Genomic DNA, 15,712 nt, shown 5'->3' on the forward strand with positions numbered 1-15,712 from the left:
AACGTTCGCAAAGCTTGGTGAGAGGTGTAGGGATAGGGAGGAGGAGTTTGTTGACAACATCCTCTACCTCCACAAAAACTTGGTAATGTAAAGATAACGCGCTTGACTTATAAATTTGTTCGATAAATGCCAGAAACGCGTAGGTCGCGATTGGAAATACAGTCAACCCTCGATTTATGAACCTTCGATTTATGAATTCCCTCGTTTTATGGACAGGAGCACGAGGAACCAAACTTGTTACATGCATTTTTCTCTCGTTTTATGAACCTCGATATCCGAATAATGAATGGAATTTCTGGGAACCAACTAGGAGTTGCCCAGCGTTTGTGCCCTCAATTTATGAACAGATCGTTCTAAGGTCAAGAGAAATCTTCAAAGGTATTATTCCGTGGTCTTATGAATGATGCCGGAACGGACAAATCTTTTTCCAGGTATTGCACCCTCGGTTTTTAAACCCTCGAAATCCGAACAACAAGCTGCTTTTCCGGGGACGCATTACGGTCGACCAAGAGTACAGCAGAAGGCATGGTCGAAAGCAAAATTACACAATATATTGCATTATAAACGCAATCCCAACTCGCAAGTACTGTTTCGTCAGCTGGATAGTACTGACTTAACGGAATTTTTTATTTATGAATCCCTCGATTTATGAATGATTTTTCCGGGAACCGAGGGTGTTCATAAATCGAGGGCTGACTGTACTATGCCGGGCTCTTCTGACTGGACCACCGGGTCCGGGCCCGGGCCATTTTTCTATGTCCCTGGCCTGGGTTGGGCCCTGAAAAGTTGGCCCGTGGTGGGCTCTGCTCACTGCCCCTTATTGAGTGGGGTTCCAGGAATGTCCTCAAAAAGGTTCGTGTTTGTGTGCGTAGTACATCGCGCATTAGCGGAGCTCGAAAATATAAAATTTGCAATTTTCGGGATGTGGCAGTCCATGTCAAAACAGCTGCAAGGTGCCATTCGATAAAGCAGACATTCCCTTATATAATACTAAAAAATTTGAAAACTGCTCTTTAAAGCCCACAATCATTTCTTTAAATATTTTTTCTGGACCCGTCTTGGCATTCTGCGGGTACATTAAAGTCCGCTTTCTAACCACGTTCTGGAGTGACAAAGAAGCAATGGGTGATCGACACCCATTGCTCCTTTGTCTTCCAATATCTTATTGTTTTGTGTTTCTCGCGTATCATGCTTTTGCTTCCTTGTTGTTTGCCCATATTACTGTTGCTTTGTAGCTTTTTTCTTTCTAATACCAAATAACAGAAATTATCGTACATTTATCTCTTTACTGACAGAAACCACAACGGCGACGCTAACTCTAGCTTTAGAGCAGATTGGATTTAAATAGTTTTTTGTACGTTAAACACTCACGTCTCCGAAGAGAATGATATTCGCTTCACCTCAATTGCTGTGGCAGATATGGGTTGAAAATGGTGTAATCTTATTGTGACTGGCATGGGGATAGAGTGCTGATGTCTATCAACGAGAAGTTTTTTTCTTGCGTCACTCCCCCTTTGACACCCATACTGCTTGAACTTTGAGATTGTCTCTGGCCCTCTTGTATAGGTGTCAGGATTTGGTAGTCAACAAGTCTCTGCAGGCTTGCTTTTGCAGCAAGCTTTTTATCTGTCCCGCCTGCTACGTCGCATGGTCATTTCCCATGTGATGTTGTGCGGAATCTCCAGCTAGCGTTGACACTGAAATCTTCCTTGTGGTGGCACAGGTCACAGATACTCTTCTTTTTCTTGTATTAAGCAGCACAGCCGTCAGTGAAGTAGTGCACCTTCAATAAGTGTGTGTACTTACACAAAAGTTCTACAGTCGAACCCGCATATTTAGAATTATTGTGTATATCGAACAGCCAAAAGATCCCCTTGAAAATTACATGTAAAAGTTTAGCACGGGTGTATGGCTTTATCGAACTTTGGTACCGCAGTTACCCGATATATCGAACATCGAGATCCTGAATAGGCCACCTCTTGTGGGCACTCGCGCCGGCGATATCGCACCCTCGAAGAGGAGGAAAGAGCGAAACAGGGCAGCGGAGGAGAGAGCACGTGGGCGGAGAGGGCGAAAACACTGACAAGGAGGCACCAGGGGCACCAGGGGCGCTGCGCGCACTGATGTGACGTTGCTTGCGCATGGCACACTGTGGCGTTGGGGTGGAGCGCAGAAGCAGAAGTGGCAGAAGCACGTGAGAGTGTTTGGACGCGGCGCTTCGTGAACTCTGTGTTTCTGGGCGTCATTCTCCCATACGTGAGCGCTACGGACTACGCGGGTTTAGGCGATGCCGCAGAAGCTGTTGTGGAACGGACGGACACGGACATCGTTGCAGACATAGCCGGTGCCGATGAAACAGATAGCACCGACGACGAAGAACCACAGCCATTACTGACAGCCACTGAGCTCATCTCAGCGTTTCAAGTGATTCGTCGCTGCTGCGTAGATATGGAAAGCTCCGACCTTACAAACGTGCAGTATCTTGTCAAGATTGAGATGCGTGTGCTCAACTCATTTGCCCGCAACAAGACGCAAGCTAAAGTCACCAATTTTTTTGCTGTAAAATAAAGTGTTTTTGCTATTTTCGACACCTGTCATGACTGCGATTGGAAGTAGTGTTAAGCATGGGCATTTCAGTCGCTGCTAATGTAGCACAGCTGATACATCAAATTATGGATATATAGAACTATTTTGCGATCCCTTTCGAGTTCGATATATGTGGGTTCTACTGTGCCAAGAATGCTCTTTGGATAGCGTGTACCACAGTATTTGTATGCAGCATACAGTCCGAGATTATTACATATCATCTGACCTGAATGCTGGGGTTGTGTTCATGAGGTAGGCGGATATTGGCAACAATTGGATGCACGGTGGCGTGGGATTCATTCCAGTAGTACAACTGAGGAGAGCACTGTAATGAATCAAAGGGTACTGTGCATCCAAAATACATCTCTACAAGTGAGATAGAGGCAATCTCAAAGTTCAAGCGTGGTCAAAGTAGGATACAAGAAAGGAACCTTCTCGTTGATAGACACCAGCACTCTATCGCCGTGCCAGGCACAAGAAGACTACACTATTTTCGACCCAAATCTGCCACAATGATTGAGGTGAAGCAAACATAATTCTTTTCGGAGACGCGAGTGTTTGATATTCATAATAGTTAAATCCAGTCTGCTCTATAGCTGGAGTTTGTGTTAGTGTTGTTGTCATGTTTTCTGTCAGTAAGGGGATGAATGTGCGACAATTTCTGTTATTTGGAATTAGAAGAAAAAACAAACTACAAAACTATAGTAATAGTATGGACAAACAATAACGACGGAAAAGGAAGGTATGCATGAAACACAAAACAATGAGATTTTTATGTCTGTACTTGTGTTATGTTGGAAACATTGTGTGGCCACCAGAATGCTGGTATCCTTTTCTCATGAACTATGTATCTTCAGCAGAAGCGGAGTTGTAAAGTCAATTAAACAATGAATAAGATGACATACAGCTTTTATTGTCCATAAACACACACAGAAAAGATGCATGGGACAACTGTAAAACCTGTGTCCGGCCAACAATAGAAAATAGAATTGAAAAAAAGAACAATGACGCACGTTTTACAGTTTTACCAAAGCTGATTATTCAACAACATAGTCATAAGTGGATGTGAGTCTTGAACCTGGTCTTGCAAAACATACACGATAAGCAAGTGGATGACAGAAGGTATCTTATTTAATAAAGAAAGCCCTACATGTCCATTTAGTATCCAGTGGTTTATACATACCACAATTATATTCTGTATGTACATTACGTTACGATCGATGGAAGTAGTTACAAGTGGCAGACTACAAATGAAATGAAGCAATAATCGGGACTAAACTAGTGTTCACCAAAGAAATCTATATATTTGACTGAGACCCGCTACTGTTTCAGAGACAAGCGGTGGGATGTTGGTTGGGAGACTGTTAGTGGGATGATGCCAAAATAAATAATTTAAACATAAAACATCGAAAAATAAACCGTCTAAAAATCCACTTTTCAAAATAACTGTTCAAAAATAAACTGTCAATATCCACGGTGGCAAAATCAACTCGTGGAAATATACTTCACGAAATCAACTTTCCAAAATAAATATTTCAATAATCAACAGTGAAACACCTCATCGCATCGTCATTCACGTAGTTTTTGTTGTTGTTGTTCGAATCTCAGATGCTTTCATAGGTATGATGCTGAGATACACAGGATATGCATTGAAACAAACAAAAAGTTTTCAGAATGCATATGTAAAACAGTAAAAGATGACAACAGTGATTTGTACAAAGCTTGTACTGGCATTTGTTTGAAAGTTATACAGAAACAAATTACCCAGGCCATTTGCTCACCGAACATTTGCCCACCGTCTGAAAGCTCAAGGCAGACAAATGCTCATCAAGTTTTTTTACGTGCCTGTTGTTGTAAGTTATGTGTCATGTTTTGTGGCACAGTATGATCGAACATTTCTCATCGCAGGAGAACATATTTTATTTTGGCTGTGGGGGAGGGCTGTCTAGTGGACACATGAAATTTCTGTGTTATGTTTCTAACCATGCGCATGACTGAAGCTCCTTAATAGTAAACTAGTTCGGATCCCGGACAATTGCTCACCAGACAGTTCCTTACCGGACAAATGCTCATCAAAAAACTGCTGAGGCCGGACAGTTGCTCACGACAGAACCGCTGAAGCCAGACAATGTGACAACGTGTCCAAAAGTGGGCGTATTTAAAAAAATACCACGTGACCTTTTTCCATCACGCAAAAGCTGGCCGAAAAATCTGGCCGAAGCAGTCTCTGGCGCCCACTTCACAGACAAGTGATCTCAGCGTCATTCCGCCAACTGCTTTTAAGAGGGGATGTACCCCATGCCGTTTCGTCGTTTCTGGGCACGAGATGGCGCCGGGGTCTACCCAGCCACGAGGTGGCGCTAGGGGCGCCGAATGCTGTAACTAGTGCTGTTGTTCAAGAAGGGCGCGATACAGCGCGGGGGCATGTATTCCCCACAGCATGCGTGACCTTGTTGTTTTTGTTCGCCCCAACTTCGCTCGGGATGCGCGGTTAATCTCCTAAGAAAAGAGGGGTTCTTGAGGAGAACGCAGCTTTGGGGAACAAACGCATCTATTCATATGTCTGTCGGCTGTTTCCTTGGTTTGCACTCTGTTCGACTTGGGTATCGTTTTGCTACTTCACCAAAATCTCCCGGCTGGAAGAATAGAAAACGGTTCACGATGGCGAAATAATTTATTCTGTGTTGGCATCAGTGGGGCTGTATTTATGCTATGCAATGTTTGTTTGCAATACCATCATCAATTAAATGAAAATTACTAACTTTTGAATTTCGCACGTGATGGTACCAACTGTCTACCCCATGAACGTGCACCTTCAGCAACTACATTTTTACGACAATCCCCAAATCGGCACCTAGTGGCTAGCACGTGGTCCGCCAATTTGACTGAATGCTGCTCTGTTGAATGCGTTTTTTTTTTCAAGACGTTTGACTGAACGCCACTTTTGACTGAACACCTCCTTTTGTGTACAAATTTTACACGAGAGTATGACTTGTGCATTTATTCTCGCTCAGTACTGAATAAGAAAAAAAAACACACACACATACACATCGTATACATGTTTCCTTCCCCTTTTGTATCTTCGCGCAGAAAAAGTATCAGGTTGGAATGTCCGAATACGATCATTTGGGCTGGAGTTGAACATATGATATTACCATTATCTTATACGTTATGCACAGACGCAGGGATGCAACCGTTCCCTGTTGCGCGTGCACGTCTTGAGGTATAAATTAATGCCAGAACAAACGTTTAGCAAATAATCTGAATGCTAGCAAATAAAAATACGAAAAGAATGGTACTTGTAATAAATAAAGCTAAACAATAACGACCAGTAATGGCGGGAAAAGGGTGCTCGATGTTGCTCGAGCATGCCCCATAAGCAGCGGAAAGAAAGGCTGTCTCATTGACAAAGCCCTTAAACCGGTAAATAATACTTAATTAATTAAGTAGTTTTGTCAGAATCATTCAATGTCCATAAAAACATTTTGGGTGCTCAACAGAACCGCGCTGTAGTATACTTTAAGCGCACTATAGGTATAGCAAATGATTGAGTATGTGACATATGTGCTATTATATACTAAAACTCTGCCACAAAATTTAGTTTTCCTTTGTTTTCATTACTGAGATAAGATGACATTGTTGAAAACTAAGCAACATACTGCAGGAGCACAACGCGATTCATATTCGCAAACGAGCAGCGCATATTAATGGTCAATGCTCTTTGTTACATCTTTATTTTTCTTTCCTCCCCCCCTTTTTTTTGTGTGTGTCTGGGCGGGCCTGAACCGTACCAACGTTGTTATCTGTGCCAGAACGCAATATCTTGTACATACAGAGGTCGCGTCCACAAACCCAGATAGAAATGCTTCGAACGTGAAAAGCATCGGTGGCCGTCTACCATTGACCTGTTACCAACCTTACAAGGGAATTCCTGACAACAAAGTGAGAACAACAAGAGAGAGAGAGAGCAAAAAAAAAAAAAAGAGACCTCACTGGAAGGTGGGGATCGGCACTAACCACGGTTATAGTGCATGAAATATACAACCAATGCACAAGACGTATCAAAAGACGAAATATTTATCGATGATTTTCAGAATCTTATTAACTGACAATGACCCTTTAGCAAGGAGAGTTACACATTCGGCAGCACACGCACAAACATGCAGGCAAAGATGGTGGGTTGAGACGACTGTCCGGACTTGGTATTTTATTTTATTTGTGTGTTACTATTATTTATATTTATTTATCACAAGTACGATTATTTGGTACTTTTATTTCTTAGCGTTTATCTTGTTTGCTAAACGTTTGTTCTGGCATTAATTTTTACTTGATCACGCGCACCCGCGATACAGAACAATAGCATCCCTGCATTCGAGCTTATATTATAATTACGTATAACGCGTAAGATAACGATAATACCGTATGTTTGTCTCCAGTCCAAATGGTATTCGGACACCCCTACCCAATACTTTTTAAGATAGCAATTTATCAGCGCGAAAATACAAAGAAGAAAAGAAAAATACATGCAGTGAAGTTGTATTGTATGTATGAAAGTTGTATAGTTGTATATATGTGTGAAGAGCATTCAACACAGCCGGCGCAGCCAGGTAGTTACTTTAATAAATAGGGCTATAACGATACTGTACACGGTGCACATTACAACAAAATTACAATAAGAACATAGAGCTTCGCTTATAAATTGCAGACGCAGAACACAGAATACGCAACCAGCACAACTGGAACGGCTCATACAACAGCATAAATAAATAAATGAATACATAAAGAATTATCCGGGCCGTTATGACTAGACGCCGTTTGTTCTATTTGGGAGGCCGCAACACAATGGGGATGTTGTGCTTATCTCACTAGTATTTATTATCATCATTATTTTGGCGGGTGCCGAATTTTCAGTTGCTCAGCTCATCATCGCCGCTCGTCCCTGCGGCAAACATATCTTTTTACGCTTCCAGATGTTCGGAACAAACACGCACACAGGAACCGAGCGAATCGACGGGACAGTCCGAACTGCAAGGACGAGCCCAATACCGAGAATAGCATGCTGAGTCATTACGTGCCCACTTGTGCCCGCTTCTCAAAGGCCGGCACGGATAAGCCACACAGCGGGAAAAAGAATAGCCCCACTGTAGTGGAGCTTAGCGCCCTTCCCCTTTTTTCCTGTGAAAGGGAAACTCGGATAGTATGCTGAAATAAGGGTCACACTTGGCGGATAAATACCTTCTGAACGTAAAGCCCGCGTCGTGGCAGCACCGGGCGGCAGAAAAAGTTGTCCCGAGGAAGCGCTGTACATACCCTCAGAGATTTTCATTTATCTCAAGAACGGCTGACTTTACACACGAGATAGTGGTACCAAAACGTTCAGGACACATTTTAGAAGAAAATGGATTCAGCAAATGTCGCCTGGGATGATTTCTTTTTCTGCTATTCACTTCAGAAGTCCAAGGTCAATTTTTGGCTAATTTCCACATGTTCTACAACGTCTCAACGAAAAATCCAATCGAAAATTGAAAATTTGAAAAATCCATTTTCTCATAATTGTTAAAAGCTATCAAATGAGGCCGATATCGTGAAGATCGGACGAGTATTTATCGAGAAAAATGGAAAAGTTTGCCCCATAGAAAATACATGGGGCCGCGACAGGTGATATCCCCTCTTAAGATATCAGAACTGCACATCTGATATCTGCTGAACGATACGCTCGACACGAATAACGATGCAGACCTTTTCTTTTTGTTTTCAATGTAAGACAAGAACATAAGGGAAATGGCAAAATTATCTCTTAACAGCGCAGCTTTCGCGTTGAGCATCCTGCTGTCGTGTGTCGCTTTTATTGACTTCCATTTCGATAAAATTGTTACTTGTTGAACAGGCTATGTAGCTGACTATGGCCCGGTTTCACCAACGCTGATTAACGTTTGAACCGAGATCAACGGTCCCTTAACTTGATTAAAAGTTAAATTAAAAATTAAAAGATTAAAATTGAAAGGGAGTTATCGTTTCTGAATCATTCATCGCGTCACATCTTGTCAATAATTGAGTGTTAACTTCAAGTTTTAGCAATGCTTGATCTCGGTTCAGAGTTAACCAGCGTTGGTGAAACCGGGCCTATAGCAAGTAATGCCATACTCCAATGAACAGAGAGCTGATATGGTACTGGCCTTAGGTGCAGCACAGGGCAATAAAATAAAGCAGTGAAGATATTTCAAAGCTGGCATCAAGGCACGAGACCAATACTTGCGACAATACTGCAGCACTATCAGGACGTCAAAGAATCGAGAATTTCACAAAGAAACGCCACAGCTCAGCAACACTGCAAAAAGCTGTTCATACCGACATACTGGCATTTATTGCTGCAAACCCGCACGCTAGCGTGCGTGACGTGAGCAGGGAGACCGTAATACCATTATCAACTGTTTGGAAACTGCCAAAGGAAGCCACCATTCATCCATACGATGTACAACCGCACCAATGTTGGAACAAAGGGATCTCCGAAGCCGAGTGGATTTCGCTAACTGGCTTTTGCTAAACGTCTATGAAAAGCCAGACTTTCTCTGAACTCTTTCTGAACGGACCGACGAGCCAAACTTCTCCTGGAACACGCAGCTAAATTTGCATAATGCTCATTATTTATTTACATTTATTTATTTATTTACCCTCAGGGCCATGAGGCAATACAGAGGGGAGTGGGTTAATAATTAAAAGATGTTAATACATACAAGTGCCATACAAAATATTTCCAAATTAGGTCCGCATGAACAAAATTGCCTTATTGAACAAATTGCACAGATATGTACTGTATATGTAAAAAAAAGAAGGGTTTGAGTCTATTAGGGAGAAAAAAGTGACAGCAGAAGTGTACAACATGTAGAATGAAAAATTGCTATACAGAGAAATAATCTCATAAACACTTCTTAAATGGCTTGACGTCCGTAATGGAGGGGATAGTACCGGGACGGCGGTTCCACTCCAACGATGTATGAGGAAGAAATTAATTGAGAAATGATCTCAATGAGCATGAGGGAATGCAGACTTTCTGTGGGTGACCGGTATGAGCTGAGATTTATGAAGGTTGTTGGATTAACGATTCTCCGAGGTGTATATTATGATAATATAATATATGATAAGGGTCAGGTACCTCGTCAGGGTTTCTCTCTTTTGTACCTGATCCTCGTTTCCAATGGAAATGAAATAAAAGGCATACATACATACATAATAAATCGTGTGAAAAAACAGACGAGTTATTTTTCGATGAGTGCAAAGTAGAGGCAAATTGAGGGTATGTTTTATAGCAGTGACACTGGTGGTGCGGTTGTAGTTACGAAATGTGAATTGCGCTTCCCTGTTTTGTGCTCTCTCTAGTATTGAGTTTGAAATGGTGGTTTCAGCAGTATCCCACACAGAGGCTGCATATTCCAGCTTAGGAAGGACTAATGATTTATACAAAGTCACCTTAGTGTTAATTGGAGTGGATGAAAAATTGGGTACTTTCAGTTGAACACTCATTGGTCCAGTCTTCCATGACGGGACGTTGACTGCAGATCGATATGTGCGCAATATTCTTCAGGCCATGATAGATGACTTCTGTGCTGATGTTCCGCTGGCAAGATTTTGCTGAGTGTGGTTCCAGCACGACAGCGCCCCTCGCCACAGCTCACGCCGAGCTCGTGCATACCTTGATAGCGTCTTCAGGAACCAGTAAATTGGAAGGTTTGGGACTGTGCCATGGCCAGCTAGGTCCCCAGACATGATACCTTTGGACTAGTTCTTGTGGGGACACATCAAAGACAGAGTGTACAGGGACGAAACGAGCAAAGCAGACACCCTCAAGGCAAAAATTACGGAAGTGTGCCATGAGATATCTGAAGCTGTATTAAGGAGAGCAACAGAAAATGTGATTACGAGATGTCAGTTATACTGTGTAGCTGCTGAAGGAGACCTATTCAAGCATCTTTTGTGAGGGTAACGGCTACTCTCAAATAAAACCCTACTTTGCCAACTGAAGTAAGTTGTGTCATTGATGAATAAAAAAAAAAGTGGTCTGAACATCGTGCCCTGCTTATCGCACAACAGATATGGCCACACGCCCTTTCCTCCTTCAGAAACAGGTAGAGAACTGTACCCATTGGCATTCGTTACCTCATGTCTGATGAGGTTGTCACCTTATTTTGATGAAACCTGCGATACTAATAGTGTAATGCCCCATTTAAAGGATTTGTGCATTAAGCTTCGAGAGTTTTGCATTACCGCCTGCAGTTGGGAGCCCCACAGAGCATTCTAAATGTACTGCTTTTACCGCTTTCTTACCAGTGGTCTAAACGTTTCGATTATCCATTTTAGAGGAGTCCTCTGTGGCACAAGTGCTGTTACAAACCTCGCATAACACTGCAGAGTTCATTGCTATTTCAGTGATACCAACAGTAAGAGAGTGCACCCTAAAGAAGTCCTGTGCAGTATTTCCATTGAAACAGGCCATGTGGAACATTATACTACTATTTTTTATTGTTGATAGTTTTAGTGCAATTAACAACAGCACAGATGTAACAATCCCTGAGATATGTGCTTAATGGGGAACTACTTTGGTCACTTTTCAGCTGGCAGATTATAAATGGCACAGGATCAGTGAGAAGTTCAGCTTCGGCACGTGAGTCTCTCAACTCACCTGTTACCTGGGAGCTCAATCACAACTCACCCTCCACCAAAAGCAGCCAGTAAGCTACAATCTGTATCCCATTGTTATGTTAAAGGAGCATGGAAGTCACCCCCAAAATATTTTTTGTTTTTCATTGCGGCGTCTTCTGCAACGAATAAAATGAGTTCCTGCGAAAGGACGATGAGCGCAGGTGACCTACAGAGCATGCGCAAGGCTCTGTTCTGCACACCTTTAAAAAAACCTCTCCACGTGCGAAGAGCGCATCGGCGAACGAGAAGACATCGTGACGTATCACGGGCTCCGGCACGTGACCAGTGACGTCCAACAGCACAGCTCAAGCATCTATAAGCGGTGCGTGAGCCGAGAAGAAAAAACAGAGCAAAAAGGCAGTGAGCAGTTTCCACATCATGCGAGGCTCGTGTCTCTCGTTCGCGACTGCTTTCTCAGACTGTCTTTTGTAAATTTTATTGTGCAGTGACAATACACTGCAGAGCGAAAATATTTTGCATGGTAACTCCTGGTGGGCAGCTTCACAGATGAAGTAGGGTTTCGAGCCATGTTAAATGTCACTTCCATGGTCCTTTAAGAGTCACATTTCTTAGGCAGCAATTTTGTATGTAAAGTGTAATGTATGTTGATTTACTAAACTACAGAGCTGTGGTGTTGTCCGCAATTGTCCAGCTTGGTGCCTATAAATTGCATCAAGCTGCATGACACCCAGTTATTCGTCCAGATCTGTGATGTTTACTTGGGGCCAGATGTTTTCGGGTTAAATCTGATACCACCCGTATTTACCCCCCTCTTGGAATGGCAAATAATCGGATGTAACCCGATTTCTACTGGACAGTTTAGGTTTTTCCCGCCACAACTTTGTATATATAGTTGGCTTTCAGGATGAGAGGTGGCGCTGTCAAATCTCTCCCTCTGGAATGAGTTAGACAACGCAGGAATGGACAGGGCAATGATTGGCGTATTAAGGGAAATATATAAAGACAGCGAAGTTGTGGTGACATGGGAAGGGTAAACAAACAGAAAGATAAATATAGAAAAGGGGCTCCATCAGGGGTGTCCCCTGTCACCCATTTTGATCATGCTCTACGTACGCAAACTAGAGGAAGCACTGAAGAAGGCATGGATTGGTTTCGACTTGTCTGCAAAGAAGGATGGGGTAGAACACAAGCAACTAATACTAGGCCTAACATACGCAGACGAAATAGTGATCACAGCGGGAAGTAGGATGGAGTTACAGATGCTATTGGATATGTGCGGCACAATAGGCGACTCACTAAAGCTTGAGTTCAGCAGCGAGAAGTCGGGTTATATGGTACTTCGTGATGCCCAGGACGAACCTTTGACCATACAGGAGAAAAGAGTCCAAAATGTCACTAAGTACAAGTATTTACGGGTCTGGGTCAATATGGGCAGTAAATATTTAAAAGGACAGGAAGACATTTTGATGAAAAAGGCAAAGCGAAATTCGGCAATAATTAAAAACAGGGTCTCTGGGCTTATAGCAGGTACGAAGTAATCTGTATTATTTAGAAGGGGGTGATGGTGCCAGCTTTATGGAAACACGGCAGAGGGGAGTAGGGAGATTGGCACTAGGAGCACATGGAAATACACCGAACGAGCTAGTCATGGGAGATATGGGATGGTCCTCCTCTGAGGGACAGGAGGCAAAAAGTAAGATCAGGTACGAGGCGCACTGAGAAATTTAGATGAAAGATATGGGCCAGGAAAGTACTATCATATAGAGCATGTTTGCTCTAATGTGTCCAGAAATTTTATTTAAAGCGAGCGATAAAAGAGAAACGAGTGCTACTTTTCAGCTACTTGACTAAGAAACAGGTACCAGCGGCATGGCCGAGTGGGCTAAGGCGTCCGCTCGGTGGTGGTAACCAAGGTCGTGCTAAAGACTGGGAGGTGGTGGGTTCGAATTCTTCCGCCGGCTGTGCTGTCTGAGGTTTTCCCTGGGTTTTCCGAAGACTTGCCAGACGAATGTCGTCTCTGTTCCTCCTGAAGTTGGCCCAGGACGCATACTAACCCCACTGTCCCCCACTCCTTCCTGCTATCCCCTCTCCGTCTGTCCACATCTGTACGTCGCTCATAGCCACAGTTGCTTCGCGGCACTAACACCCAATAAAAAAAAAAAAGAAGAAAAGACTAAGAAACAGGTGCTACTAGTGAAGCAGTACCTGTTTCTTACTCAAGTAGCAGAAAAGTACCACTTGCTTTTCTTTTATCGCTCGCTTTAAATATAATTTCTGGACACGTTAGAGCAAACAACCTGTATATACTTAAACAATGTAGACACAAAGTGGCGGAAAAGAACAAGGTGTCTGTCTGCTAAATATTTAACTTGGGTCAAGGAAAGTAAGAAGAAAAGCATAAAGACTAGGGAATGGAATCGGAAACTAGACAGTGGACAAGTAAAATGCAGGCAAAACTGTCACTTGGGGTGTACAGGGAATATAAAAGGGAAATACAGTCAGAGGGAATATTCGACAACTCTAGAGCAGGCGCATTGCTTTTTGGGGTAAGGACAGGGATGTTGTGGACGAAAACTCATGTAGCAAAATATACAGATATCTCAGATAAAACATGCAGTATATGTGGACAAGAAGAGGAGACCGCGGAGCATGTCATATTGGCATGCAAAGGTATTCAGCCGACACCGGGTGATGTGACCTTATGGGAAACACTGGGTTTCTGAAACGATAGGAGCAAAATTAACTTTAAAACAGTACAAAATACAAAAGACCGACTAGATGATTGGTGGTATAGGAATAATGTGGCTATTTCCAATGCAAACACCGGCTGTGTGAATAGTTCTGATCAACTGAAGTAATTTCAGTCTCAGTAATGTGTCAATTCTAGACTAGGTGGTGCAGGCTACCACCTCTTCCAAAGGGAAAAGCCACAATATTCATCCATCCATCCATCCTCTCCCGTGCGCGTGAACATCAGTTGAAACTGGTTTGAACTGTTGCGAAGCAAGTTGGCGCGGGTTTGGCGTAGTTTCCGTACGCGTGCTTCTGTGTTTGGCAGTTAGTGCTTTTTGTTGATTTTGGTGATCTTCATGAGCTGAATGAGCCGAAAAAGGAGGTGTCTAGAAGAGTGGACGGCAGAACACAACAAATGAGACATCGTAAAGAAGAAGAACGATGGCAAAAACGTGCTTGCAGGTAGTCACGTTGTGACGTGGCATGTACGTAAGCTCCTCACACTGGTGGTCACTTTTCTTGGTAGCAGCATTGAAAGATGACAAACTGTGCGATTTTTCAATGCGGCCACCATAGTTTTCACAAAAGAAAACGTGAGAATGACAATGACGAAGTGTCTTCAAAGAAGGGGACGGACGTGACTGAATCTAAAAACACCATTCTAGGCTCCGTTTTCGAGCAAACGCTAGGTCATCTCGACAGCTGCGCCGAAAAAGGGACGATCACCATGGTGGCAAAACGCGTTTTTTGATGATATGTGAACACAACTGATAAAGCAGGCTTGTACAAGATACTCACAAAAAGTATTTTAGCTAAGTTACTAAGTACCAGTACAGTACTGAGTAGAGTACTAAGTATGCAATCTTGAAAAGTATTTAATGTAAAGTATTAAATACTCTCTTTCAAGATACTTTGATGTCGCAGTTGGAACTGGCTGTTAAAGGAATATGAAGAGCGTGGAATTGAAAATGGCATTACAAAAAAGCTTTATTAGCTCTCAGGAACAGCCCTCTTCAAAATTACTATCCGATACATTCTAAAATCTCTAAAACCCTCAGTGCGAGGGAAGACAATAAAATGACACAGACACGAGGCAACACACACACTGACTACCAACCAAATTTTATTCATGGAACCAATGCACACGCTTACAACCACTCACCCCCCCCCCCCCCCCTCCCTCTCCCACCTCCTCCTGTCAAACAATCTGGAATCTTCTTCCATCACAGGTTATAATCACTTATCTACATTTAGAGGGTTTTAGAGACTTAGAATGTATCACCAACCTGTCCGGATTTTAACGTTGTTAGTATCCGATAGCTCTGTTTTTCAAAACACATTACAGTCTAACCTCGTTAATATGACACTCCCACTTTATGAGTTTTTCTCCGGAACCGTTCCCTCCCAATGGCCTCCGTGTGTAACACTTGTTCATTAACATTTCGTTTATGCGACAATGACCGGTATTTTCCGCACAACTAGGGCCGAACACGTGTACTTTACCCTCGTTACCAGGGATTTATCCAGACCCCCATAACACCCCCCTAAACTTTTGTGAGATTGCACAATATTTCATCAAAAGCATGTAAATACACTGCCGTGCGGAGCTCAACCCCAGCCCCCCAGGACGAAATTCTGGGTAAACCACTGCTCGTTACTATGGCCGTTGGTCACTGAACCGGCGGTTCTTCTGACCTATAGTGTCCAAAAAGTGGGCCCGCTTTCGGGGTGACTC

The 15,712-nt window shown here is 43.0% G+C and overlaps 1 protein-coding gene across 2 annotated transcripts in view; it reads left to right on the forward strand.

Moving 5' to 3' along the window:
* The window catches only part of LOC135396546 (myotubularin-related protein 14-like), a 226,801-nt gene that overhangs the window by 182,961 nt on the left and 28,128 nt on the right, over window positions 1-15,712 (forward strand). For both annotated transcript variants that reach the window (XM_064627585.1, XM_064627586.1), the window contains exon 18: window positions 11,196-11,312. In XM_064627585.1, the coding sequence (XP_064483655.1) occupies window positions 11,196-11,312 (117 nt within the window). The remainder of the gene's footprint in view (window positions 1-11,195; window positions 11,313-15,712) is intronic.

The sequence above is a fragment of the Ornithodoros turicata genome, chromosome 6 (genome assembly GCF_037126465.1).
Source record: "Ornithodoros turicata isolate Travis chromosome 6, ASM3712646v1, whole genome shotgun sequence".
In the NCBI taxonomy this organism is placed as follows: domain Eukaryota; kingdom Metazoa; phylum Arthropoda; class Arachnida; order Ixodida; family Argasidae; genus Ornithodoros; species Ornithodoros turicata.